This window comes from Corvus hawaiiensis, chromosome 3 (genome assembly GCF_020740725.1).
Source record: "Corvus hawaiiensis isolate bCorHaw1 chromosome 3, bCorHaw1.pri.cur, whole genome shotgun sequence".
Lineage (NCBI taxonomy): Eukaryota > Metazoa > Chordata > Aves > Passeriformes > Corvidae > Corvus > Corvus hawaiiensis.
The window spans coordinates 77,897,889-77,922,647 of NC_063215.1; the positions used below are offsets into that span (position 1 = coordinate 77,897,889).

At 44.3% G+C, this 24,759-nt stretch overlaps 2 protein-coding genes across 3 annotated transcripts in view; both read left to right on the forward strand.

Annotated features, from left to right (window-relative positions):
* Positions 1-82: 82 nt before the first annotated feature.
* Positions 83-3,568, forward strand: PRR18 (proline rich 18). The gene has a single exon (XM_048297040.1). The coding sequence runs from the start codon at positions 2,381-2,383 to the stop codon at positions 3,191-3,193; it is 813 nt and encodes a 270-aa protein (XP_048152997.1). The 5' UTR covers positions 83-2,380; the 3' UTR covers positions 3,194-3,568.
* A 77-nt stretch (positions 3,569-3,645) lies between these two features.
* Positions 3,646-24,759, forward strand: part of LOC125322824 (circumsporozoite protein-like) — a 64,000-nt gene continuing 42,886 nt past the window's right edge. For both annotated transcript variants that reach the window (XM_048297039.1, XM_048297038.1), the window contains exon 1: positions 3,646-4,244. In XM_048297039.1, the coding sequence (XP_048152996.1) occupies positions 3,646-4,244 (599 nt within the window). The remainder of the gene's footprint in view (positions 4,245-24,759) is intronic.

A 24,759-nucleotide genomic window follows, 5' to 3' on the forward strand; every position in this document is an offset into this window, starting at 1 on the left:
ATACATTTTTATTTAGGAATCGGCTATAGAGAGCTGAAAATTTCAGCATTACACTTGAATAAATATGAAAGCATAAAAAGGGGGATATGTATATTACTATATCCAAATTTGCTGCATAGATTTGCAGAAGTGACTTTAAAGGTTCTTTGTTTTTAGTATTTAGACAAACTGTTCATTCTGACTTACTCTGGTAATAGATTGAAGTGAAGTACTCTAACGCTTTGTCTGGCTTCAGTAAGAGGTTCTCATTTCTAATTTTTTCAACTAAGAACTATCCAGTTATTCTGGAGCAAAGTTAAATCTTTAATGTTTGATGGTTGATATTATATTGCAGGAGGGGTTTTTTTTGCACAGGATGGATGTGCTTAATTATGTATGTTCAAAACTGAGTTGGTTTGGATTTTTTTTTCTGTTAATCCACAAATATAGAAGAAGGAATGGCTTTGAGAGACGTGATCTGCAGTGTCAGGAAGGGGAAAACCCCAGTCTTTTTAGTATTCAGGGTTCAGGCTAAAGAGACAAATTGAGGTACAGTATGTTCCTGTTCAGTCTCAGTGTATGTTGCAAAACATAGCAACCACTTTTGAGGAAGCTATGTACAGGGTGATTGCATTATTTTGCAGCTAGACTTCCAACTAAGCCACACCTTTTAACTAATTAGTAACAATAAATTGCCAGGGAGGCATTGTCCCTCCTGGTCATAGGGGGCCAGGTAGTCCTGGCCCCACAGCAGGCTCTTGGGCTCACTAATGCTGTGGGATGTAGTGACGGCTGTTCCAGCTCTGCCCACAGCCCTTGAGTGCTGGGGCACCCTTGGGTGAAATTTTAGTTCCTTTTAGTTTTCAGCTTGCTTTGAAGAAGAAGTAGGATGTGCTTAGGCGGTGGTGGATGTTGTCCTGAAAGTGACTGCCCCTTCCGTATTTGCTGTTGCTGATCTCAGCTGATCGTGGGGAGATCCCATACCACTGGTGCTTCAGGGCCAGGCCTTCGTTTGCTCCAGAGCTGGTTTTGCCCATCTGGTGGTACACAATCACCTTCACTGTAGTCTTTAATTAGAATAATGGCATTGGTTATTCAAAATTTTTAAATTTATTTATCCACTATGGTAAATGATGAAGTCTGTTAACACTTAGGTCACCAGGAGAGAATGGGTTGAAGAGCCAAAAGTTCCATGTACTGGTATGCTTTTATATGCACTTTGGTCTGTTATGCCAGACCATGTGCCTTCTTATTTGGTTTTTTTCTCTCCTGAACATTTAAGGATTTACTTCCTCCATCGATACAGAGCACACAGTCTTGTGTTGTTTTGTCTGTATCTTTTGTTCCTTCACATCCTGTCTTTGTTTACTGTGTCTGAGTATCCCAAGAGCTCACAGCTGGGGAATCTTCACAGTACAGTAGTAATACCCATCATGGTAGTGTGGAACGATAGGTGTGAAAATCTCAGACCCTGTGGATTGCATACATGCTACCCATCTTTTGATAAAGTTTTGGTATCCTAGTTAAAACAGTACTTTGAAGTAAATGCTGCAGGAATTATATGCTGTGGCTTCTAAGACTAAATTTTGGAGTGGTGGTAATAATCTTGGATCCATTGGAAATATATGTTTACTTATTACTGCTCTATGAAACCTCTCCAAACCTCTGTTGTTGGCTAGGGTACTTGAAAAGGTAGGAAATTGTTGCCTCGTACATCACAAAAAACTAAACCCCAAACAAACAAAACACAAACCCCCCAAAATAAAACAAAAAACCCAAACAAAAACCCAACGGGGGATGTGCTTTACCTCTGTCACAGAAGGCATTGAGGCTAGAAAGATCTCTGGATTATGCTCTTCATTACCAAGCCAGGCACCGCTTGTCCACAAAGTCTGAGTCGGCCCTAGGTCTGACTGTGTCTGTCTCTTGTCCTGTCTGCCTGCCCTTATTCACGATATTTCAAGGAATCAAGGAGCTCAAGCTATCATTCATGTTTTTAAGATGGCAAGAGAATTTAACACAATTTTAAAATACTGCCTTTTCACGCTTGGACGCTTGAAGACTTCGAGATGAATTTAGAGCCTGTTTGCCCTCGGGGCGTAAGCCCCGCCATATCCGTCTTTACTTCGGCTCTGCTTTGGGCTGGGCGGGAGAGGACCGGGAAAAGGCGCCGGAGTAGCGCCGCATCGCGCCCGACCAGTGCGGCTCATTCGGGAGGGCGGCCGTCCCGGCACGACCCCCGTCCCCGCCCGCATGCCCACCCCGCGCTGGGGAAGGGTGTTCCCGGGGCGGGCGAAGGGCGGGAAGGGGGACGGGTTAGCGAGAGAAAATCGGCGGCTGTCGGCGCGGAGCGAGCTCGCATTCCGCGCCGGCGGCTGGGGCTGCTCGTCCGCCTCTCGCCATGGGGCTGCAGCCCCGGCGCGCCGCGGGGCCCTGCCCGCCCGCGGGGAGAAGCACCGCCCTGCCCGGAGCGCGCTCCGCGCCTCCCTGGGCGCGCAGCGACGAGCCGGAGGGAACTCCCGGGCGCCCCGCCACCCTGCCGCCCCTCCTGCCAGCCATCCTGCCGGCCGCCTCCTCTTCCCCCGCTGCCGCCCGGGCACAGCCCAAGAAGCCGCCGGCGACCGCCTCGGCCCCCAAGAAGGCAGCGCCTCGGCCCGCAGAGGAGAAGGGGGCGAGGAAGGCGCGGGGGGCGCCCCCGGAGCGGCCGGGCCCCCTCTCCAACTCCTGGCCTTGCTCGTCCCTGCAGCGGCCGCCGCCGCGGAGACCGCCGGCCGAGCGAGCGGCGCGGCCCCAGCCCACCCCGCCGCAGCCGCGGGGGCGCCCGGGGGCGCCGGGGGCGGGCAGCCGCTCCTGCGAGAGCCTCGGCGGGGCGCCGGGGGAGGCGGCGGGGCGCTTCTCGCTGAGCCTGCCCCCGGAGGCCATCCGGGTGCTGCAGCGCCGCAGCCTGGAGCGGCAGCGGGGGCAGCCCGCCCCCTCCCCCGCCGGCAGAGCCGCCCCGGCCCGGCGCGGCGACCTGCGCGCTCTGCTGAAGGTTTCGCTGCTCAACGACCGGCACCGCTACGATGACGAGGAGTACGAGGAGGAGGAGGCGGGGGCCGCGGCGGACGAGGGTCTGGTGCGGAAATGCACCGAGTGGCTGCGCGGCGTGGAGAGCGCGGCCGGCCGCGACCACCCCGAACGGCTGGAGACGCTGCCGCACTTGGGCACCCTCTGAGCCCCGCCAGGACCGGGGAGCGGCACGGCGGGGGCTAGAGGAGCTGTCGGACCGGGGGGAGGTGGGGCCGCCATCCGCGATGTCGTGTTCCGTGTGCTGTTGTCGGCGCCAGAGCAGCGGAGCCCCTGGCCTGGAGCCGATCCTCGGGGCGCCGCCGCCGCCGCCGGGGCGAGGGACAAAGGAGCGGCGTCGGCCTCCGCCCGCCGGTGTCCGGGTGCTGGGAGGGAGGGCACCGGCTGTGGGCGTCCTGCCTCCACCCTCGCGGTTTTTCTAAAGATTTCTGACTACTTTATAGAATGTGCGTAATGGTTTTGTATATTTGTATATAAAAGTTCATTTTTATTTATTTGAATAAAGGACTCTTGTGTTGCGGTAGCCTTTGCGCCTTGATAGCTTCGCGTTGGGCCGTCCCAGCCTGGCGGTGTCCCTATCTCGGTGTCCACAAGGTGAGGATGGCGGGCTGGTCACCGTGCGAAGAGCCTGTGCCGTTCACACGTTTGCTCCTCGGAACAGTCGCCGACATCTCGGCTCCGGGGAGAACGCAGAGCCGCGGATTCGGCGAGGCGGCGCAGGCAGGGTACCGAGCGGGCGGGGGCCAGCCCGTCGCTGCCGGGGCAGATGGCAGCAGTGCCGGCCACCGCGCCAGCGGGGAGCAGCCCTCCCGGGGAGAGACAGGGGCAACGGGAGGAGGATGGAGCAGTGCGGGCGGCCACGGCGTGGGCAGAGGTTGCTCCAGTCCCCTGTGCCGGGGAACCGGAGACGAGCGGCTGGGTCTTGGCGATTTCATCCCCGCCCAGGCAGTAATTCAGATACATCCGATCCTTCGAGCTGCTGTCAATGTACGAGGTGGAATAGGAAGGAAGGAGGGAGGGAGCTCAGAGCAGCATCCTTTGTCAGCGTCCCCCGGCCTCCCATCCCCGGGGCCCGCTGCAGCCTTCCCTGCTCCGGGCTATGGCCATGTCTGGTGCTCCTTAGAGCTCTGTGTGTTGGGAGAGGCGAGGAGGGGACGGGAGAGGCCAAGTGTACAAAAATTACGGGCGGAAAGGGAAGGGTAAGTCTTTATCAGGCTTAGTGTCTCGGCCACCTACTGTTGCTCTTGTATTGTTGTTATCCAGCTTCTCAGAACAACAGTCAGACCTAAGCGTTTACTGTGATTCTGTAAGTATTTTGCAAATTAATGTTTGAACATGTATGAACACGTTAAGTTGAATTTACTTAGTGGAGTAAAAGTTTAGTGCCACAAATTGGGGATTATAGATTTCACTAAGACGTCAGTTGTTTATACCAAATGATGTCTGTGCTGGCTATTCCATTACATCATGTGAGATAAACCTAGTATAGTAGTTGCACGATGTAGCGACGTGCTGCATTTTGTTTTGCTCCATGTTTGTTCAAGTGCTTTTTTCATTTTTTTCACCTGAAACTTAAGGAATGACAGGGGAGAGGGTTTGAGAAAATATTTATTTATTAAATGCATTGATACTGCCATTGAAAAAAAATAATGAACCAATATAAGGCAATTGTGAAATAGATATGCTCAGAGACAAAAGCATGGGGCATGAAAATGTATGGAGACTAATTCTATTTCATTTAAGCAAATGTAGAGTCATTTGTAGTGATAGCTGTAAAACACAAGCATTTTCATATCATTTTAGCTGAGTTTGCATGTAGTTCTGTCACATCACCGGTTTTCATTAACATCTTCAAGCAAATCTGCCTCAACAATTGCAAATTTCCTGCCAAATTCAATATATGCTGGATTGATGTCAGACCCACTTTTTGTTGTTGTTTTTCCATCTTCTAACAATGATGGAAATTATAGTATTTGAGCTGTTAGCTGAGTTTTCCTTTTGTTTCTCTTTTGGGAATGTGAGTTTATAAATGAGCATCCTGGCCTCTTAATGTTGTTCCTTAAACTGCTCCATGGTTTCATATTAACTACAATCAGTATGTCCAGTTGCGATGAAAAAGTGATTCACTCATTGGGGGCTGAAGTATGTTAAAGCTTACTTGTGAGGCTGAAAGCTGCTTTGTTCAGAGTCTGAAGTGTGGCAAAAAATTCAGTAAATTTGAATGCACAGCTGCAGCAAATGCAGTGTGAACTGGGGGTAAGAGGGGTTGGCATTGAAGGGCTGCCAATTCCAAAAAAGAAAGAACCTGCCCCTAGAATGAAGAATTTGAGAACTTGGGAATTGCTTGGATAGATTTTATTTATTTATTTATTTATTTCTCCTAAAGAATTTATTTGAACAAAGCTGATCATGCAGCTAAGATCTTTTATGTTAGGTAAGTCATTGTCCATGGTAACTGGAAGTGGGCCTGAGATGGCCTCATCCTAAAATGTGGTTATGCAGTCCTGATTTTAGGCTGGATGCTAAGAGCCACTGGACTCCCTGGAGTCATATAACTACTGTCTGCTTGTAATAGTATCTCCTTCACTAAATGGTAACATCAAGATTTATTGTTTTCAGTATTGTCCCCTTTCTGCTCTCTTTGAATGAGGAATTATGCCCTTAGTGTTCTGAATACGTTCAGCTGAAATGCCCAGAAATCTTACAAGTGGTAGGAGAAGAGACAAACCAGCAGTAGTAGCTTCTGTTCCTTTTGCATGTTGCTTACCTCTCAGTATTTTTTCAGTTTAAAAGAAAACTCTTGGATTCCAGTATCTAAAAATTGTAGCTAAACATAATAAAACTGCTTATTTAATTCATTAATATGTGTTATAATAGACAATTGAGCCCAGTAGCAGGTTTCAAAAGACAAAAATGCCTGTGGAAATTCAGAAAGTGGTGAAAACCCTCAAATAAGTCATTGCGTTTGTCTTAGTGCAGAATAGCTACTGCTGTCTAAGATCCATTATTTAATTATGTGTCAGTAGGCATCATACAATAAATTAATCACTCTTCCTTTCCTTGAGAGAGCAAAAGCCTTATGAAGTGTTGAGAACCAAAACTTCCTATCCCACTGATCCCCAGTCAGCCTGAGCCTTCCTCCATCTCACACACATGGGTTTAAGACAGGTTGTGGCTGGCATGACTGGCAAATTCAAGTGGGATGCTTTTCTGTCCTTCTGCTGCATCTGTGCTCAGTCAAGGTGAGAGAGCTTTCCCCAGACAGATAAGGCCACTGCCAGCTCTCCCCAGTTCTCAGCCTGTGGAGCTGAACCCCAGTGTATTGGCATAAGTAAGAGCCTTTCTGGTTCTGTACTGGTGAACAAATCAGATGTCTTCAGGAACACTTTTCAGGTGGCATTGATCTGATTTTGCCATAAGAACCAATAATCAGCTTGGAAGTCACTACATTTGCTTTTTACAGTATATTAGCCATCTTCAAAATGCCTCAGCCTAAGCCTCCCGCTCATAACCCTTTTAGTTGTTGAGAGTTAGGAGCAGCTGGTGCTGTGAATGCTTAAAATAATCAATAATTCCTTTGGGGTAGATAGCTTTTTCCTCCAAGCATGTCAGCATGATTTACAGTGGAAAAAAACCCCCAAGCAACACATATTCTGTGTCTTTTTCTTTTTTTTTTTAAGGTAGCTGATAAATAGTGTTGCCTTCCTGCTGCTCCTGAGCAAGGCTGAGAGGCCAGACACAGGTGAAGCCTGTGTTTTTCTAACTGAACAACCTCAGCCCTGTGCATCACTGAGTCTGCTCTTGGGTTCTAGCCCAACTCTCGTCTTTCTCACGCCACTGACACAGTACCATTTTTCTTGTTTCAAAGCTGAGTGGGGAGCATGTTATTGCCCAGCTTTTATCTTCTTTTGTGATCTTCCTCACCAGAATGCTTGTAAAGCCCTGACAAACAGTATTCCCTGAGCTGTTGTCAAACATCCCCACCATCTCACACCCTTCCCAGCTGTGCCTAAGGGATCTGACACACAGCTGGGTGAGTGCATCAGTTTGGGGGCTGCTGCCCTGAGAGGACTAGTGGGGTAGTGTCTGTCTCGATCACAACTGCCCTTTCAGTTGGGGGGGCTCTTTCTTTGGTTTTGTGGGGTTTTTTTGTGAGGTAAAGGCACATTCTGTTTTCTCTCCTAATCAAAGCCTCTTCCCATTGGTGGTTTTGCGAAGAGAGGAAGAGATTTTTGAGAAGGCTTGGCTTTGGCACTTGCTGGAAGAGAAGTCACCGAGAAAGATGTGAATGTTTCTTTTGCCTTCCCAGGGAGGAAGGCCTGCAGCAATAGTCTCTGGAAATAGTACTGGTAATTTCTTATTCACAGGTGTTCTTGCTTCTTCTCAGACCATGGGGAAAAAGCTGTGAGCCTCACTGAATGAATGCCTGCAGCTGATGGGCCCTCGCCTGGATCTCACCCAGCTGCAGGACCAAGCCAGCAAAGGGATGTGGTATGAGTTAGGAGCTACTTCCAGAGAAAGAAGCTGGTTCCCAGTGATAAGAGTAAGTTGGGTGTATAGATACATAGATATATAGTGAGGCAATGAAGTCTTTTAGTCCCTTTTATTTTTATTGAAAGAGCTGTTACAGGTTATGTTTGAAGGACGTTATTTTAAAGCAATTTTTTCCCTTCTTAGCAACATATAATGAGGGATTGAGAGTTCTGGAATGACTTAAAGATTTCTTGTTTTTTTTTTTTTTATAAAACTGAAGATACCAAAAGCATGCAGTCTGTGTTTTGCAGTCAGCTGTCTTGAGTTAATGACTGTCCTGGTTTCAGTTTAGATATTTTCTTCTCAGTACAGCGCTGTGTTTTGACTCAGCATGAGAATAATGCTGATAACACACTGAAAGCTTTTGGTTTTTGCTAAGTTGTGTTCATCCTAAATCAAGAACTTTTTTTGTGTCTCATGCTCTGCTATAGAGGAGGTACACAAAAGGAAAACTGGGAAGGAGTGTAGCTGGGAGAGGTGACCTGAACTGGCCAAAGAGATGTTTTCATACCCTAAAACATCATGCCCAGTATATAAACTGGGGGAGCTGCTGGGAAGGGGAGTCGATCTAGGTTTGGGGATGGAGTCTGGCATTAGTCAGTGGGTGTGTGAGCAATTGCATTGTGCATCCCTTGTTTGGTTCGCTTTGTTTTATCATTATTACTATATTTTACTTTGTTTTAGTTATTTAACTCTTCTTATGTCAACCTACAAGTTCTACTGTTGATTGTCCTCCCCATTCCACTGGTGGGGGCGGGGAAGGTGGTGAGTGAGTGGCTGCTGTGGTGCTTAATTGCCAGCTGCACGACAGTGACATTAGGTCATTCTTATTGTGAGGGCTTGCATTTTGGGTGGAAGTGTTAGGTGTAATAAAACTGCTGAGATTTCTACACCCCAAATTAGCTTTACTTTTTGGTTAAATGAACTGTTCAGGAAGGGTCAACTGATGTTCAGCTCTCAGTACACTGACTAGAAGGAATGTAATGCTTCCATTATCTTTCCTCTCACCATCTGAGTGCTGGTAAAAGCTGAGCTTTGAATGTAAAGGAAAAAAAGGTTCCTAATTAAACATAAAAATAAATTAGCACTGAAGCTATTACCTTCTTAACAATTAGCACAGGAGAGAGAAAACTGTAGTAAATTCTGGTATTCCAAATTTTTTTTTTTTTTAACATTCTCTTGGCTGCCACAGTTCCACCCGCCAGCATGGTCCCAACAGCCGGGCAGGTGCGGCACGCAGTGAGGGGCTGAAAAATGAATCACAGCGTTCACTTTGCCAGGGAGCTTTCAGAATAGCAAAACCCGAGTGGGAAGAGCACTAAGCGACCAAACTTTAAATGCTTTAAATTAAAACTAACAGAGGTTATTTAGGACTAGGATAGAAATAGGAGCAAATAAAAGCAAAACTCTGCAGAAAAGGCTTCTTGGTGCGTGAAGCACCTGGGAGCTGTTGTTAAGGGAAAAGCTGATGGGCGGGGGGGAACGTCGGAACGGGGGTGTCCCGAGGCGGGGCTGTGCCGCTCTCCTGGGACGGGGAACCACGCGAACCTCCCGGGACAGCTGCGCCCGGGGGCCGCATCGCCTGCTCCCCCTGCAGTGGCCCGGCCGGGAAACAGGGAGTAGTCCTCAGTAAGAACGTGTGGCTTTACTTTTCTCTCTCGGCTTTTTGTGAGAAGTTTTTGTTTGTTTTAACACAATCCATGCAGTAATTATGGCTGTGTTCTTTGAAAGCATTTTATTTGCTTAGTGCCTAGTATGTGAAGCTCTTAACAGAGATCCAGCCATTTTAATACATGCTCATATAATACAGTCCTCCCTGTGTTTTTCTCCTACAGCAACCACTGTAACTCCTCATATAACTCCTGAGAATGAGCTAAACCTTTCTCCCTTTCTCAACCTTACCCCTAAAGTGCAAAGTTTCAAAGCAAACAGAAGAAGAGCCAACAGTTGAATAAATGTTTTTGTGAGGCTGTTGTGTGGGGCTGTGTCACTGGGATTTATTATTTTACCGCCATGTGAAGTGCTGAACAGATACTGAAAGTGAATTGAAAGCCTCTATCCAAGTGGTCTGTCTTACACGTCCATGTGCCTTCCCTATATCAGTTTGCAATGCCTGAAATCTCTTCATGGGACAGGCACAAACACTCTGCACAACCATCATCAAACAGGAACGTGGATGCCCTGGTACTTGTTATGAGGGTATTTTGTACTGCTTGCTGTTTTCAACCACGTGGTCTACGGAGAATGGGTATTTTTCAATTCATGTTAGTCACTGAGCTTCTTTAGCTTTGAGGAAAATGTATGTAGACTTCACACAGGTTATTTTAGTATAAGTAATTTGGCTTGGCAGGTGTATCTGAAGGATACTGCACAAGATGTCGTTAGCAAGCAATTCCTTTAAATTACAAGTACGTGGAAAACATTAATCTATTGTATTCAATCTTATGGCTTCTTATTTTTTCCTAGTGAGGCTACAAAAAAACATTTTGTCAAAATGGGAAATAGTCTGACTCAGATACTCTTAACTAGATATCATGACCATGATATCTTTAATTTAAACTGGCATAATTGCAGGGGGCAATTACTGTGAAACAGCAAATACTGAATTCGTATTGATGCTTACAATGCCTTTTGGACTGGTTTTTGGTTCCTGGCATGTTGGGAAAGTTTACTGTGCAAGATATGTTATTCACGTGCCTGTTGGTAAACTGGTTATGGGTCATACTGACAGTTTACTGCTGGGGTGTCTATTTTTTTCTTTTTCTGGAATTCTTATGGAATGTGTGCCAGTATATTTCTTCTCTCCGCTGCCTGAGATAAAAATCTTGCAATTTATGGATTATTTGGAATATGCAGGTTACATCTAAGAGTTTAATGAAATTTCCGAAAGAGTAAACCAATGGCCCATAGGCTTAAATCGTAATCAGGAATCTCTACCTCCACTGGAAAGGTATTTTAAAAATGCTGAAAGCCAGAAGAACATACATTGAGAATGTGGAGCTGTCAAAACTATAGACTGGCGCAAAGGAGAAAGAAAAAATGGGTTGTCTAGGGCAGTACTGAAGTGTCAGTAGAACCAGGGACTACAAAAAATTATTTGCTAAATGGTGCTCTCCTCTGAATGAGCAACTGGAGTGTATCATTATAGAAATCCTAAACATACATTTCTTGAGTTTGAAGAGCTGATTTTTTAGGGGAAAATTGTTCCATGATTTTTTTTTTTTCCTTTTTGATGAATCTGAAAAGAAGTTTGGAGGCAGTAGCTTTGTCTCGAACCTCTGGCGGATGAATTCAGATTGTAAGCAGAACAAAAGGAGCTCAGCAAACTGCTTGTCGCCACCTTGTGCCACCACTGGCTGATCCCCAGCTGTGGTAGAGCTCCTGCCTTGGCTCAGCTGACTGAGCTGCTTAATATGCCTGCTTCCCAAACCATCACATCCCATGAGCTGGAAACCTTTCCTCATCTGGTGTGCTTTGATTGATACAAACAGGGAGAGCTTCCACAAGGGGTGGAGTCAAGAGATGCAAATGAGATGTTTTGCTATAAATCTTGAGAGGAGTTAGAGCAGAGGGCTTAAACCACTGCTGGTTAGAAGCAAATGAATAGGGATGAGGTGGTGTTAGTAGTCATGCAGGAGCCTGTTTCTGTTACCTCTTGGATGGTGTCACATGAAAAATGGGATTTCATTGCAGCTGACACAGACAAATGTGTCTACATTGACTGGTTTAGTTGTTTTCAGGGGAAACAGCAAGTTGAGTGAGTGATCCTTGCTCTCACCATTCCCTGGGTACAGCTAAAGAGCAAAGGGGTTCAGCTTTGCTTGAGAAACAAGCAGAGTGGGTCACTAAGGCTTTTTTCCAAGGTTTTTTTTTTTTTTTTTCATGAAAAAAAAGAAAACACTTTGTTTGCAAGAAAATATCTGAAGGTTTTTGGTGTTTATATCTCATTCACAGACCTGTAATTTATTCTCAGTTAAGATAACAAAGTTAATAAAATAACCTTTGTTTTGATTCTCTGAATGATTCACCATCCCTCTTTGTGGCTGTTTTGTTCAAAATTAAAGGAGGGGAGGGGGAAGTGAGTATATTCTAGGTACAAAGGGAGAAGATAAAAGCATCGGTCTGTTTCTGTAGCTCCTATGTAATATTGCCATAGTAACGAGGAGCTGACTGTGGCTGTTCATCACTGAATCCTGGGGTAAAGCAGACATTCTTCTTATTCAAAGGAATATTAGTAAAATACAGATTTTTAAGGTGTCAATAAAGAACTAGGAAAAAAATTATCTGCCTTACATAGCACACTCTGTAAGCTAATAATAAAGTGCCACTTTGAAAGAAGACAGGGCAATTAAGGCATTTAGCAAACATCTATAATGCTGTAAATCAGAGCGTTTTGTCTTCCACACAAAGCCATGCTGAGGTGTGATGTGCAGTCACAGATGATGTATTTTGACATCAAATGTGCATGAGATGAGCAGCTCTCTCTTCTCTTCTGCCTAGTACATTTCTGGCATGGCAGTTGGCTGTGGCTATTGCCAAGTATTTGTACTGCAGCATCAACTGGCCATGCTCTAATCCAGATTAAAGTGTAAGTGGGTAAAGTATTTTATGTATTTAGAACTGCACATTGTCTCCTAGAGCCTGGTGCTATTTTTTAACCATTAAGCCACTTCAAGAGGGGATTAAATTCTGTTCCAGGTGTGTGCATCAAGTAAATATCTATATTTTTGAAATTTCAGTGAAAAGAGGAATGGTTCAATTGCTCTTGGGAAAAATTTGGGAAGGATAAAAATGTGCACTGATTTTGGTGCACAATTACTAACATAACTTATGGTTACTATTGTAACTTCTCTGTGCTTTACAGCAAGAATTTGACATTTAAATTGTTGTAGTTCTGTGTCCAATAGCAGCCTTTTTTTTCTAAGCCTTCTGTATTCAGTCAAATGATTGATTAAACAGGATGTTTCTTTGTTACTCTGCACACACTTTCAAAGGTCTTATAAAATTGAAAGTTGCTGCTTCTGGTTTTCTTTTCTGAAGGCTTTTTCAGTCTGAAGCATGTTTAAAATGAGGGCTTGAAGCATGGAGCAGAACTTTTCTAGCAGCCACGTCTGCCTTCTGGGATCAGGAGGTCGGAAGTGGCTGCAGGAACAGATTTTCCTCCACCACAAGAGTTCTCTGCCAGCCTCTCACGCCTCTGGTGAGGGTTACAACAAGGACAAGAGCTCGAGGCAGCAGCTCTGGGGAAAGATGCTGGTGCATCAGCCTGGCTCTGACCTGAATCTGTATCATTTTCCCGGGCATCTGGTGCTCAGATGCCCGGGAAAATGATACAGATTCAGGTCAGAACCAGGCTGAATGGATGGAAGGACTCAGCCAGGAGGAGCAATAGCTGGAGGCAATCACTGTTGGAGCTTGCAGAAGAGGAGACTGAGCTGAGAATGCTGGCAAATCCCTGTGAAATACCAAAGTAAATGGATGTCCCAACTCCTCCTGTGATTTGACTCAGGTAGCAGGTGACAAAGTGGCTCCACAAACAGAGCCACTTTATTCACTCAGTTCTGCCCTGGCAGGAGGAAGACTGGCATTCACTTTTTCCTCTTTGAAAAAAGCATTCGAGAATGTCACACACACCTGCACACTGTGGTTGTGGGGCCAAGCACACTGAAGTTAGGTATGAAGGAGTTCATCCATCCCCCTTTATTTATGTGCTCATACGGCCTTTTTATAAGTGATTTCAACATCACTTACTGCTTAGGCTTTGCTCTTGTGCAGCCTGGTTGTACTTCTAGGAGTTTGTTATGCCTTACCATGATGGGTTTTACACAGCTCCCTGCACTGGCCACTGGAAAATGCCAGAACCTGCCTAATTATGCAGCCTATTGGGCTGCACGTTGACATGTTCTGGTTGGTGTTGACTGTGTTGCCTGGTGAAAGGCTGGCAAACCCAAGCTTTCAACTCCTGAGCATACTAATGGGGTCTTTCTTGTGTTTCATCTGCCAGGGAGCCTGTGTGTGGGAAGGGAGTAAATAGAGATCGTGTAACTTGGTCTCTTTCCACAGTTCGAACAGTTGCCTGAATGGTATTTTTATTGCTTGGCCATGAGTAGTAAATACTTTTTTTTTTCCTGTGTAACGGTGTCCTATCTGACTTGTGGAGCTCCAGTTTCAAAAACAGCTCTTAGGGTTTCAAGGGCAGCTTTGTGTGTGTGGGAAACTGTGCATTCGTGAGGAGATAGGAAACAAGGATTTGGAAGAGGGAAAATTTGTTTGTGGATTACTGTTTCTTGACAGACAACTGTAGTTAAAAGAAAAAGCTGATAGTTTTAGGTGCAAATGAAGTGCAGGATTTGTTTCTACCTCAAGGTTCATGTCCTTGTCTTAGGGAAGACTTCTTGCTTTGTGGGTGTCCTCTTTGCCTTGTCTAGTAGGCTCAGAAGATAAGTTAAATATTCTCCCTCAGTGTTGTCAACAGCCTGGTTGTTATGTTGCTCTCCTGAAAGGTGAGGGAATGTGGGTGTGAACTCCTTTATGCAGAGGGCGTGAGGGCAGTGACCACTACTAGCATGTTACTCAAATTTTGCCATTTTGTAGGAGAGTTTTCACCATTGGAGAGACGACAGTGAAATGTTTCTGCTTGTAAAAGAATCCAACTCCTATAGATAGTAACAAATTAATAGCTAAGTCACTACAAAAATGTTGATGCAACATCTGGGTGCAGATTTGAGAAATATTTTTCTTGGGTACTTCTTTTTTACTTTAAGGGTTTTAAAATTATCTCCTCCCCGCCTCTGAAGCCAGAGTATGAAAAAAGTCAATGCTCCTGTGAGAGGGCAGATCTTCAGCCCTTAAGGCCCAGGCTCTTTTGGATTTTGGTGTCTGGCTTGGACTTGTGAATGCTGTTCTGTGAGCTGAATACCTCAGCAGGATGGGGCAGTGCCAAGTGTTGCCTCACTGCAACTACATCTGTCTTTTGACTGCTGTGGATTCAGGCCCTTCTCTTAATTTATATGTGTTGTGATGCAGGTGCTGTTGCACAACAAAAACCTTTTTGTGAGGGGAAAAAGATAAAGTACTGAGGTTGGGACTATAATGTGCACTCTCTGTGGGTCTTTGTTTAAATTCTTTAGAAAAAGTAGGCAATGCATAATCTAACAGAAGGATGAAGCAATGTTGACTCAAAGAAGTGTGGGTTCAACACAGTATCTTATGTGCAGCCAGCATTAATCCAACAAGTTAAGAATGTTAGCACACAGGCAGATTTGAACTTGGATTTAATAGTACATTTACAGTGACTTCTCAGCAGTTGTGTTCACTTGGAGTAAGATTTGGGTCACACACAAAGGAAACACGGGTATGCCCGCATGGATCCTTGTGGGTCCCTTCCAACTCAGCATATTCTGTGATTCTGTCTTTGATTATTCATCTGCTGAATACTTTTTCTGCCTTCCCTTGTGTACATGCCAGGATGCTGCACACTGTAACTCACTCTTGTGTGAGGCCAGCCTTGTGTTACTCATGTAGTTTCCTCTTCTTTCAACAACCACCTGTTGATTTATTCCTCGGCCTTCTCAAGGCTGAATTACCCTTGACAGGTGCTGCAGGAGGGATGGAAACTCATGGTATGAGGTATACTGCATTAAAAGTCTGAAGCTTTGCAAGCAGAGAGTTGCATGGCTTAAAAGGAGTCTCAAACTGTCCTGTATCAGAAAGTTTTCTCACAGTGGTTTAATTACTTCTTTGTTTCTTTCCACACTTTTGCTGTGCTATCTTCAAGCCCCTTTGATGTTGGATCAGAACTAAACTTCAGACCTCTGTTGGTAGGGAAGAGGTGAACAGCCACTGACTCACAATAATGCCTCTTCACCTAGGCTTATCTATATTTCTGTTCTGTGTGTTCACTGTGGAATAAAGCTGTGAGCTCAGCTCCAGGGAGCTTACTGAATTGTCTCAGAGTGGTGCTGCTGGGAAGCTCTCTGTGGAAAGAGGCAAATGGGATGTCACCAGGGAGCTGCTGCAAGATGGAGCGGGGGAGGGGGAAATAGAAAAATAAGGTTGATGTGAAGAGGAGTAGACAGGAGCTTAGGGACATGGCACAACAACAAAATACCTCAGTCTGTGGCATGGTTCCATTTCTCTCTTATAAATCTTGCACTGCAGACACAATTCTCAGTAGCATCATCTTGCCCCTAGAGAACACGAGCACCTGCACCATCTGTCAGCCTTGTCCTCTCTGAGGCGGGAGAGCGCTGTGCTGTTCGCTGGTATGTCGGGTGCACATTCATCTGAAACCAAAGCATAATCAGAGCCTTTTCCCCCTGCTGCTTTTGACAGAATTGTAAAGGTTTGCTTTGTTTCTCTGCTCAGGATCCTTCAAATGTTGGATTTAACAATGAGAGGAGAACTGGCATGGGTGCCATTACTGCTACTGATTTTAAGTTTCTCTCTTTAGCCCTCTCACTTACAAAACACTGTCAGTGCCATAAGGTATTATTGCCGTGGTTCTTTGCCCCAGGCAGTGTTGCTGCCTCATAGTTGGAGGGTGAGGGCTGCCAGGTGGGTGCCAAGGCTGCCTTCCACTGTTCTCCACACAGCGAGTGCCTGCAGGCCTTTCTGCAGGTGGGAACCACCAGATTAATGCATGTTTGCTCGTGTCCTTGGTAGCAAAGGATTACTTGCAATGAAAGCAGGATTCTTCCCACTGCGAGCAATGTGCCTCCTGAGCAGTGCTTTGGTGTTTAACCAGTGAGATGGATTTTACAACTAAGCTGGAGGAGGAAGTAGTGGCACTTTATGCTTGTGTTTTGTTGTGTTTTTTTCTTTTAACAAAACCAAGTTTCTTTTTATGTATCAGTCATTTTTATTGTACTGTCGTTTTGCTTGTTGTCACATCTGTCTCATTTTGCTGCTTATTAGATACACATTAGATATTCACTGGCTTTCAAAATCAATCACTGGCATTCTTGAGATTTCATAGCAACAAATTGTACTACAAAGAGAGGGAAAAGTGATGTCATGCAGGAATAACGTCAGTAATGCCAGGTATTTCTGTGAGATGGCAACTATTTTTTTTGCAGTTATTGGTCTCCTGCAAACAAGAAAGATGTGGTCAGACTTCATCTCCAATAGCACTTGGTAGGGGCAAGTGAATGTGTGTGTTAACTGTTCTGTGTTGCCTCTTGACCTCTGGTGAGGGAGCTTGTGCCACCTCAGAAGCATCGCCACAAGAGCTATGGCTTGTATGATTTGGATTGAGAGGATGCTTTCTGTAAGATCTGTTTCTTGGAATGGCACTTAGAAACTTGGTGAGCCCAGAAAGGTATCAGGCTTAGTCAGAGTTGGATGCTGAGCATTTGATAGTCTAGAATAAACCAAAAAACCCCAACATGTTGCAGATAGAATATGATAAATAACATAAGATTTTTCTGTATCTGGTACATGAATACTTTAGTTCCTCAAGCCAGATCTGAGGTCATGGGCCAGTGCAGGACAAAGAGCTGGTCTGTTTTATGTTGCTGCCACTAAAAACCCATTCCAACCCAGACCTCGAAAATCAGAGCACTTCAGGTGCTTATCCTGAACCTGCATGTTTTTCTTGCCTGGAATACCTGCCATTTCCTAAAGCTTAGAGAGGGTCTGACAGATACCTTCTTCTGTCAGGCAGTGCAGCTCTTCCAGAGTAGTCTAATTTTAGTGAGACATTAATGAAACTTTTTAAAAAACTCTGTGGGTTTCTTTTGTTTGTTCGTGGGTTTTTTTGGTCTGTACTCGTACGAATTGCTTTGATTCTTTGATATCCCAATAAAATTCTGGGTGTTTTTAAACGTGCAAGAGACACTCAACCAATTGATATAGTTTGCTTCTTTGTATCTAAACTTTGAGCAAGTCTTGCACACCTGTGAGCCACCAGAGCCGTTGTTCTGCCACAGGCCATCCCTCCAGACCTCCAGGTTTGTCCGTGCCCTGCAGGTCACGAGTCACAGCTGCATACCTGCTATGGATGTTCCTGATACATTAATTGCATCACACATGGAACAAGAAACCTTGCATTTCAGAAGGGTTTATAGGTTGTTTATGACATTTTTGTGGTTTGCTGGTGCAGCCTGTAGGATTTTGGCTGTCCAATTATGTTTTCTACAGCAGAAGATTGTGTCTGCTGAGTGTTAACTTGTCAGTAAGGATGCACAACTTCCACTCCAGTTTACTGGAGATGTCTGAGAACCAGATGCATGTTCTTGGTGTTTAAGTGTTTATATGTAGTGTGGGTAGGTGTGTGATGGCCAGCCATATTCTAGCTTCATTCTTAGTTTGAATGATACATTGGCAAAGACAACCCAGAAAGTATCCATTGCCACAATTGCACAGCTTCTCTTTTTTGGCACCAATTTATCTGAGTACAGAATAACCACAGAAGGGGACTATCAAAGATGGCAGAGAGGATAAATGTCAAACCAGCATTTACTGAGGAAGATGAAGAAGACGTGATGAAACAGGCCCCAATGGATCAGGTAATGTCCTTATGGAAGGCTACCTGGTAACAGACAGCACTGAATTTCAGGACTTATGATCAAGTCGCAAGGAAATCATTCAGTTGCCCAAGGGCTGGTGTTCCCTTTTTAGTACCCAATAGAGTTTCTGTATTGGTGGAGCACCTTGGTTTAACTGGTAAGAGAATGGATCCTGACACAGTTGTGGTTACTCTACAGGCATCTTTCATGAATTTGTTTATTTTTATTCTTTGTTTATGTCTGTGTGGGCAAGAGCAAAACTTGATTATATAGCCTAAAATGCTGAAAGCGGTCTTCAAAAAAACCTCCCACATACCAAGGGAAATTAGATTTTTAGGTGTGGTGTTTTGCTGTCACTGTGCTGCAGTGCCCGTCGTTTTCATCAGCTACCAGGGGAGAGAGTCTGTACAGGGAGGCGGGCAAGGAGTTCTTTGGCAATTTTCAGTATAGAGTATTCCCCTGTGCATCAAATGGGAGTCCACCCTGGTTAGCCTAGACATTAGAGGGGTGATATTCAACAGTATTTGCATAATGGCATATGAAAATATGTGCTATGTTGGAAGACTCTTTTCAAAAAAGCTTTTGTAGGCACTGTTGTGGGATACTCTCAATATTTTCTTACTGCTCTAGTGTTTTCTGCATTAGGGTGCAGTTTGATGCAGCTGGGTCTCAGCTCATGCCTTCCTGATAACTGAAAGAGGTTTGTTTTTACTTCAGGAGCCATCATGTCACTTGCAGGACAGTGCATGCACTAGTGTGACAGCTGTAATTCTGTGGTGCCAGAGACAGTAATTGTACACAGCTGGAAAGACACCTTGTGTTCAAACTTGTTAGCAGAGCCTGTTGAGATGGACATGGGCCAATGGTTGCAAACTGAAGGAGGGTCAATTTAGATTAGATATAGGAGGAATTCTTTTACAAAGAGGGTGGTGAAACACTGGAACATATTGCCCAGAGAAGTGGTGGATGTCCCATCCCTGGAAACATTCCAGGTCAGGCTGGACTGGACTCTGAGCAACCTGGGCTAGTTGAAGACATCCCTCCTCATAGCAGTGGGCTTGGACAAAGTGACCCTTAAAGGTCCCTCCCAACCCGGACCATTCTATGATTCTACAATTCCACTGGTAGTTTGAATGTACTTTTCTTTCAGAAGGTTGGATCTTATGGCTTTTCTTTTCCTCCTTTTACTGTATCTTTGGCCATACATCACTGTTTGGCATATTCTGCAGCAGAAATGTCTTCTCTGTGCATTAAGGCATCCAAATTCCCGGGGGCTCGGGCATTATATGGAAACAAGCCTCTCCCAAAGCCCCTGCGCGGACTGCAGGGCCCGGGCAGGCATGGGGCCCAAGGACACTCAGGTCAACGTTGCCATCTACTGGGGCTCTTCAGGAGTTGCCAGTTGCCAACAGCTGGCAAATCCTGCATTCCTGCGCTTGTAGTCTGGGGGTGGAAATTGTGCGGATATTGGTGTGCATATGCCAGCAGCTAAAAAATACAAGCCTCCCTCCCAGGTCCGTTTAAGATGAGCTTAGAGAAAAGAGGCTTCCAGAAGCTGGGGAAGGAAAAGGGTCCTTGGACTAAATCTGCTGTTGCCTTCTCCTTTCCCCAGGAAAAAAGCCACCACTGCTGTGGACATTTGCTTCAAGCAGTTACTACTGCCCTGTACTTTATGATACTTGTGAAGTATTCTGTAAAAGGTGGTTTTGCTCACATTCATTGCTCTGTGCCCTAAATGTCTCAGTTGCCAATTTAGCCAACCCATACTTGCATCAAATAGAAGTGTTAGTATGTTTGTGCCCCTAACTGGTCCCTAGCACTCTGAGGAAAGTTAAGCGTCTTCTTTGTTGCATTGATTAAATTCGTTTAACTGTATAATGCAGATAGATTTCTTAGGTGTATATCAAAGACTAGTCTGTCTCTTCCGTTTTAAAGATAAACACAATAAAACATGTATGTGAAATGACATTTCAAAGGGCTTATTATTTAAACAGTTTCAACTTGCTAAACAGCTTGAGCTCCTTTAGCTTTTCCTTTTATTTTCCACCTATCCAAGATGGAGATATAAATATATATATATATATATATTTAAAAGATGAAAAATACACGTTTTTAACAACAACAAAAAAAATCTGCCAAGTGTAAATTAGTTAGCGAGACTTCCCCTTTCACCCATCCACTCAAGTGCCACCTTAAAATGTAATAGGATCTCTACAGGCAGAGAAATGCTGTTTATGGTCCTGGGACTTGCTGAATAAGGAAGTTCAAAAGCAGAGAATTCAGATCTCAATCTCTGGTTTTAGCATCACCGAAAATCTTGAACAGCAAAAGGAGAAAAAAGTGTGAAGTTGAGGAGCGGGAGGATGTTGGAAAAGGGGGGAGCCAATATTTATGTATGAAATTCTTTGAATTACAAGAAGAAATTTTTTCTCAGAAAGATTTTATTTATATTTTCCTCTGAGAACTTTCTTGGTGCAGGAAAGGATTTTCTTTCTCCAATTCAGCTACAACAGACCACTTGGTACTGAGGGCTAGGACTACTAAGGTGCAACTTCAGCATAGATGCATATACTTTTCAATAATTCATGCATTATCATAGTAACTCGAAGGTTTAAAAGCAGAAAAGAATGACTGCACAAAAAGCACAATAAAAACAAAATAAATCAGGTGAAAGGAAGGCTGTTTGTAACAGTAACTACAAGAGAAATTGTTTTTTCCAATGATAGGTGCAAAACCTGAGATATTAAACCCACTTTTCTAGTTATACAGTCACTGAAAAAACCTAGTAAGAAATGTGATTTGTTTTGTTTTCTTGTTTTACTTTGGTATATGCAGAAATTCCCAAATAAATAATATAAATAAAATAAGATCTTTTAGTAACAGACAGAATTAAATTGCTGTCCCCAGAAACTGCAGACAACCCAGCAATCTCCAAACAGTTTTTATAGCTTGCAATTCACCAAATGCCCATTGTGGAAATCTCCTTCCTGTCTGTCACTCAGGTTGCTAACAGTGACATCCTTTTATGGACTCTTACCCTTTGCAGTTGCTATTCTTTTCCACCCCCCCCCCCCCCCCCCCCAGAAGAGGAGAAAGCCTTCCAAAACTTTCTTGGGTTTTGCCATATTTTTAGGAAACACTGGGGAACAATCCTGCCTAGAGTGAAATAACACATTTAGTTTGGTGACTTGCCAGTCCCCAAAATCCCTGTGGGTATCAATATCTAAATGTTAGGAGATTTTGTACAAGTTTTGTAGGTTTGGTCTGTCAGCTTGGCTGTACAACAGCTTTGCTACATGGTAAGAATTCTCCCCCGTATTTGAATCAAAGTTTTTGCTCCTGATGGTGTTATTTTGTTTAGCTATGGATTTCCACATGCTGTCTTGGACTGTTATTGGCCTGCTTGTGATTATGTTTTTACACAATGTTGGTAAGCTGGCTCGCTGACAGGAATATAGTCAGAGCTGTGAGCTGAATTCTGTTCCTTTACTAATAACTAGTCTGCAGGCAGAGAGACTTCTCATCCTCTCCGCTCTCTCATGTGCTGAGGCTTCTGTCAGCATGAGGATTTTGTGGTGAGGTGCCCCACTGCCTCTTAGCAAAGCTTTCCCTGGAGTATCCTCCTTTCTTTACACTATTTATTCCTCCAGCAGGGTCAGTGAAGACATGAACGTGTTGGTCTCTGGAACAGATGCCACAAATCAGTCTGGCACTTCTTTCTAATTTTAATGGAGATGAGCTACTCGTTGTAATTTCTTGAATCTCTCATTTAGGATGTAGAGAGACCATAAATCTTAAAGCAACCAACATTCCCAGATCCCACACTTTGAAGTGAATGGGAGCTCCTGGGTCATCAGCACTTTTCGGAAACAAGCTGCTTAACTAGGTGTCCGAAGCCATTACAGTCTTTTCTTTTTTTCTTTCCGAGAATTTTGGTCTCAATATTTGAGGGAATATACAACAAAAAGGTTGCACAGTGTGAGCAAACTCAGTGAACATCCTCAGGCAAAGCTGTTGGATACTGTAGTATCCAAACTCAGCAATCCTGAGTGCCCTGCCAAGAGTTTGGCTTGAAGATTACATTACATTTATTATTAGATTTTGTTTGGTGGGAGGGATTTGGGGTGGTTTTTGTTGCTTTCAACACTGTTATTAAAAAAAGCCAAAACAAAACCAAGAAAACCTAACCCAAATATCAGTCTTGCTGTGTTGTTGGTTTTTTTTTTGGTTGGTTGGTTGGTTGGTTTTTTGGGTTCTTGCCTTTTTTTTTTTTTTTGGGGGGGGGGGTGGGGGTGGTGTTCTTTTTGTTGGTTTGGTTATTGTTTGTATGTGTTTCTTTAAGTTTCTGTACTTTTCATTCCATATCTTACATCTTCTCCTTTGAAAACTTACTTGGATATGGTGTGGGATAGTCTGAACAATTGCTATAAACATCTGCTAAAAGATGTTTCTCTGTGGAGTATAACATAGCTAAATGTATGCAATATATTATTATGTTCTTATTCTTGCTTCCTCCTCTTTGTCTTTAGTTGAAAATTCAGTTTAACTCCATAGTGTCTATAGATGAGAGTTAATCAAGCTGTGTGCTGTTACTTGAATTGGAGACTGTTTTTAAAGAGTAAGTACAATTTTTCCGGTACATAAACTATGTAGGCAATATACTGAAACATAAATGAAAAAACAGACCAATTTCTGGAAAATCCTTGCAAGTCAGTTCGGAAAGAAGGGGAAGAAACATGAAGGTAGTCCTATGGCTTATCATCCATTAATGGATCATATCTTGGCACAAGTGTTTACATTTACCTCAGGTAAACTCTTCAGCCTGTGTTGGCTGACTCTTGAGGGTTGACTCATCCTGGCAGCAGCCTTCAGCAGCCTGGCTTCTTGTAGTAGCCCATGTGGTGTGGGACTCATGTTTTAATGGCACAGCTACACTTCTGTGACAGCACTTTTGTGGTGATCTCAATGATCTCATTGTGGGCAGGTGCTTGTATTTTGTATTGGGGAGTTATTCTGTCCAAATAATCTTGTACTGGGAGCACAATGGCACAGTAGTCTGGGGGGCTCACAGGTGCCCAAGCACTGCAAAGAAGTAGGTAAGAGCTGAACTGCCCTAGTGGAGGAGGTGAGGGGCATTCCCTGTGCTGGAAGTGTGGTGCTCTGCTATTGCTTGGAATGCTGCAGCATTATTTGTGTGTTGGGTCTTTGACAGGCTGAAACAGAGCCATCAGCAGTCTGAGTTCCCCCTTTGTATCCACATGATCTGGAGCTTTACTAAGTGGAGGACCCATGCTGGAGCAGCTTGTTCCTGAAGGACTGTGCCATGGATCCATGCTGAAGCAGTTCATGAAGAGCTGCCGCCCATGAGAAGGGCTTACCTTGGAGGAGTTAGTGGAGGACTGTGTCCTGTGGAAGGGACCATGCTGGAGCAGGGGAACAGTGTGAGGGGCCCTCCCCATAAGGAGGAAGAATTGGAAGAAACAACATGTGATGAACTGACCACAGCCCCCACTCCCCAACCAGGAGTAAAGTTAAGCCCAGGAAGAATAGGGGGGTGGGGGAAAGGTGTTTTTAAGATTTGGTTCTATCTGTCATTATCCTACTCTGATCTGACTGGTAAAAAAGTTTAACTCATTTCCCCAAACAAGTCTGTTTTTCCATGACAGTGGGAGAATCTCTCCGTGTCTTTATTTTGACCCATTGCTGTATTTTCTCTACCCTGTCCAGTAGAGGAGGAAAGTGATAGAGTGGCTTTTGTAGGCATCTGGTCTCCAACCAGGGTCAAACCACCTTACAGCCTGAGGACTCTGAAAAAAAAAAATTAAGCAAACCAAAACAGATATACAATTCTTCAGATATGTTGTCTGATCTCTCTTATGCTTTGCTTTTCCCCAGTTCACAGGATGTCTGTTGCTGCTCCTGTCTTCAGACAAGCCTAGTCCTGACAGAGGGAGAATTGAAAAATCAAAGGAAAGACAGTCAGTGTAGGGCAAGAGAGAGAAAGTTCATTGCCTCTCACTGGCAGCCTTACAGTGGTCAGTAAAACATGTTTAACATCTGTGGGATATAGTAAGACAATTGAATAGATTTAGGATTTGGTTTTCTGTTTGAATGCTAGATTGAAATGTGAATGGTTGTCACAGAAAAAAAAATTACATTTGTGGGTTTCACTTATCCACTACTCTGACAAGGGAAAAATGTACTTCCATGATGCAGGTGAAAGCAAGATTACTGTTGTAAACCTAAATAGCCCCAGATCAAACAAGCTAAGTTGTTGTATCTTGGGTTTCCTTTCTTTTTTTTTTTTTTTCTTTTCTTCTTTCTTTCTTTTTTATTTATTTATTCTTTATCCTAGAAAGAAATTACAGTTGCCAGTACTGCTCCCAGACCCTTTGAGATTCTTCTTCTGGGATGCTAAACTTTGTTTCCACTGCTGGAAAATGATTTGGAAAATGAACAGTTAGCCAACTTGCATTGTCCTGAGGTGCTGTGAAGTGAATTTGCCAAGGTTAGTTTCCTTGCTGACTTCATCATGTTGATCTCAGGGTAAATCAGCATCTCATCTTCCTAAAAGTGATGGGTTTTTATTACCTTGAGGTGGGCTTTGTATGTGGTTTATGCTGAGAGGGTTCTGCTCTACAAACCAGTCCTGAGTGGGCTGATGGAGGGAGGA

Coding starts and splice junctions, on each gene's coding strand:
- PRR18 (XM_048297040.1), top strand. CDS start 2,381: ATGGGGCTGCAGCCCCGGCGCGCCGCGGGGCCCTGCCCGCCCGCGGGG.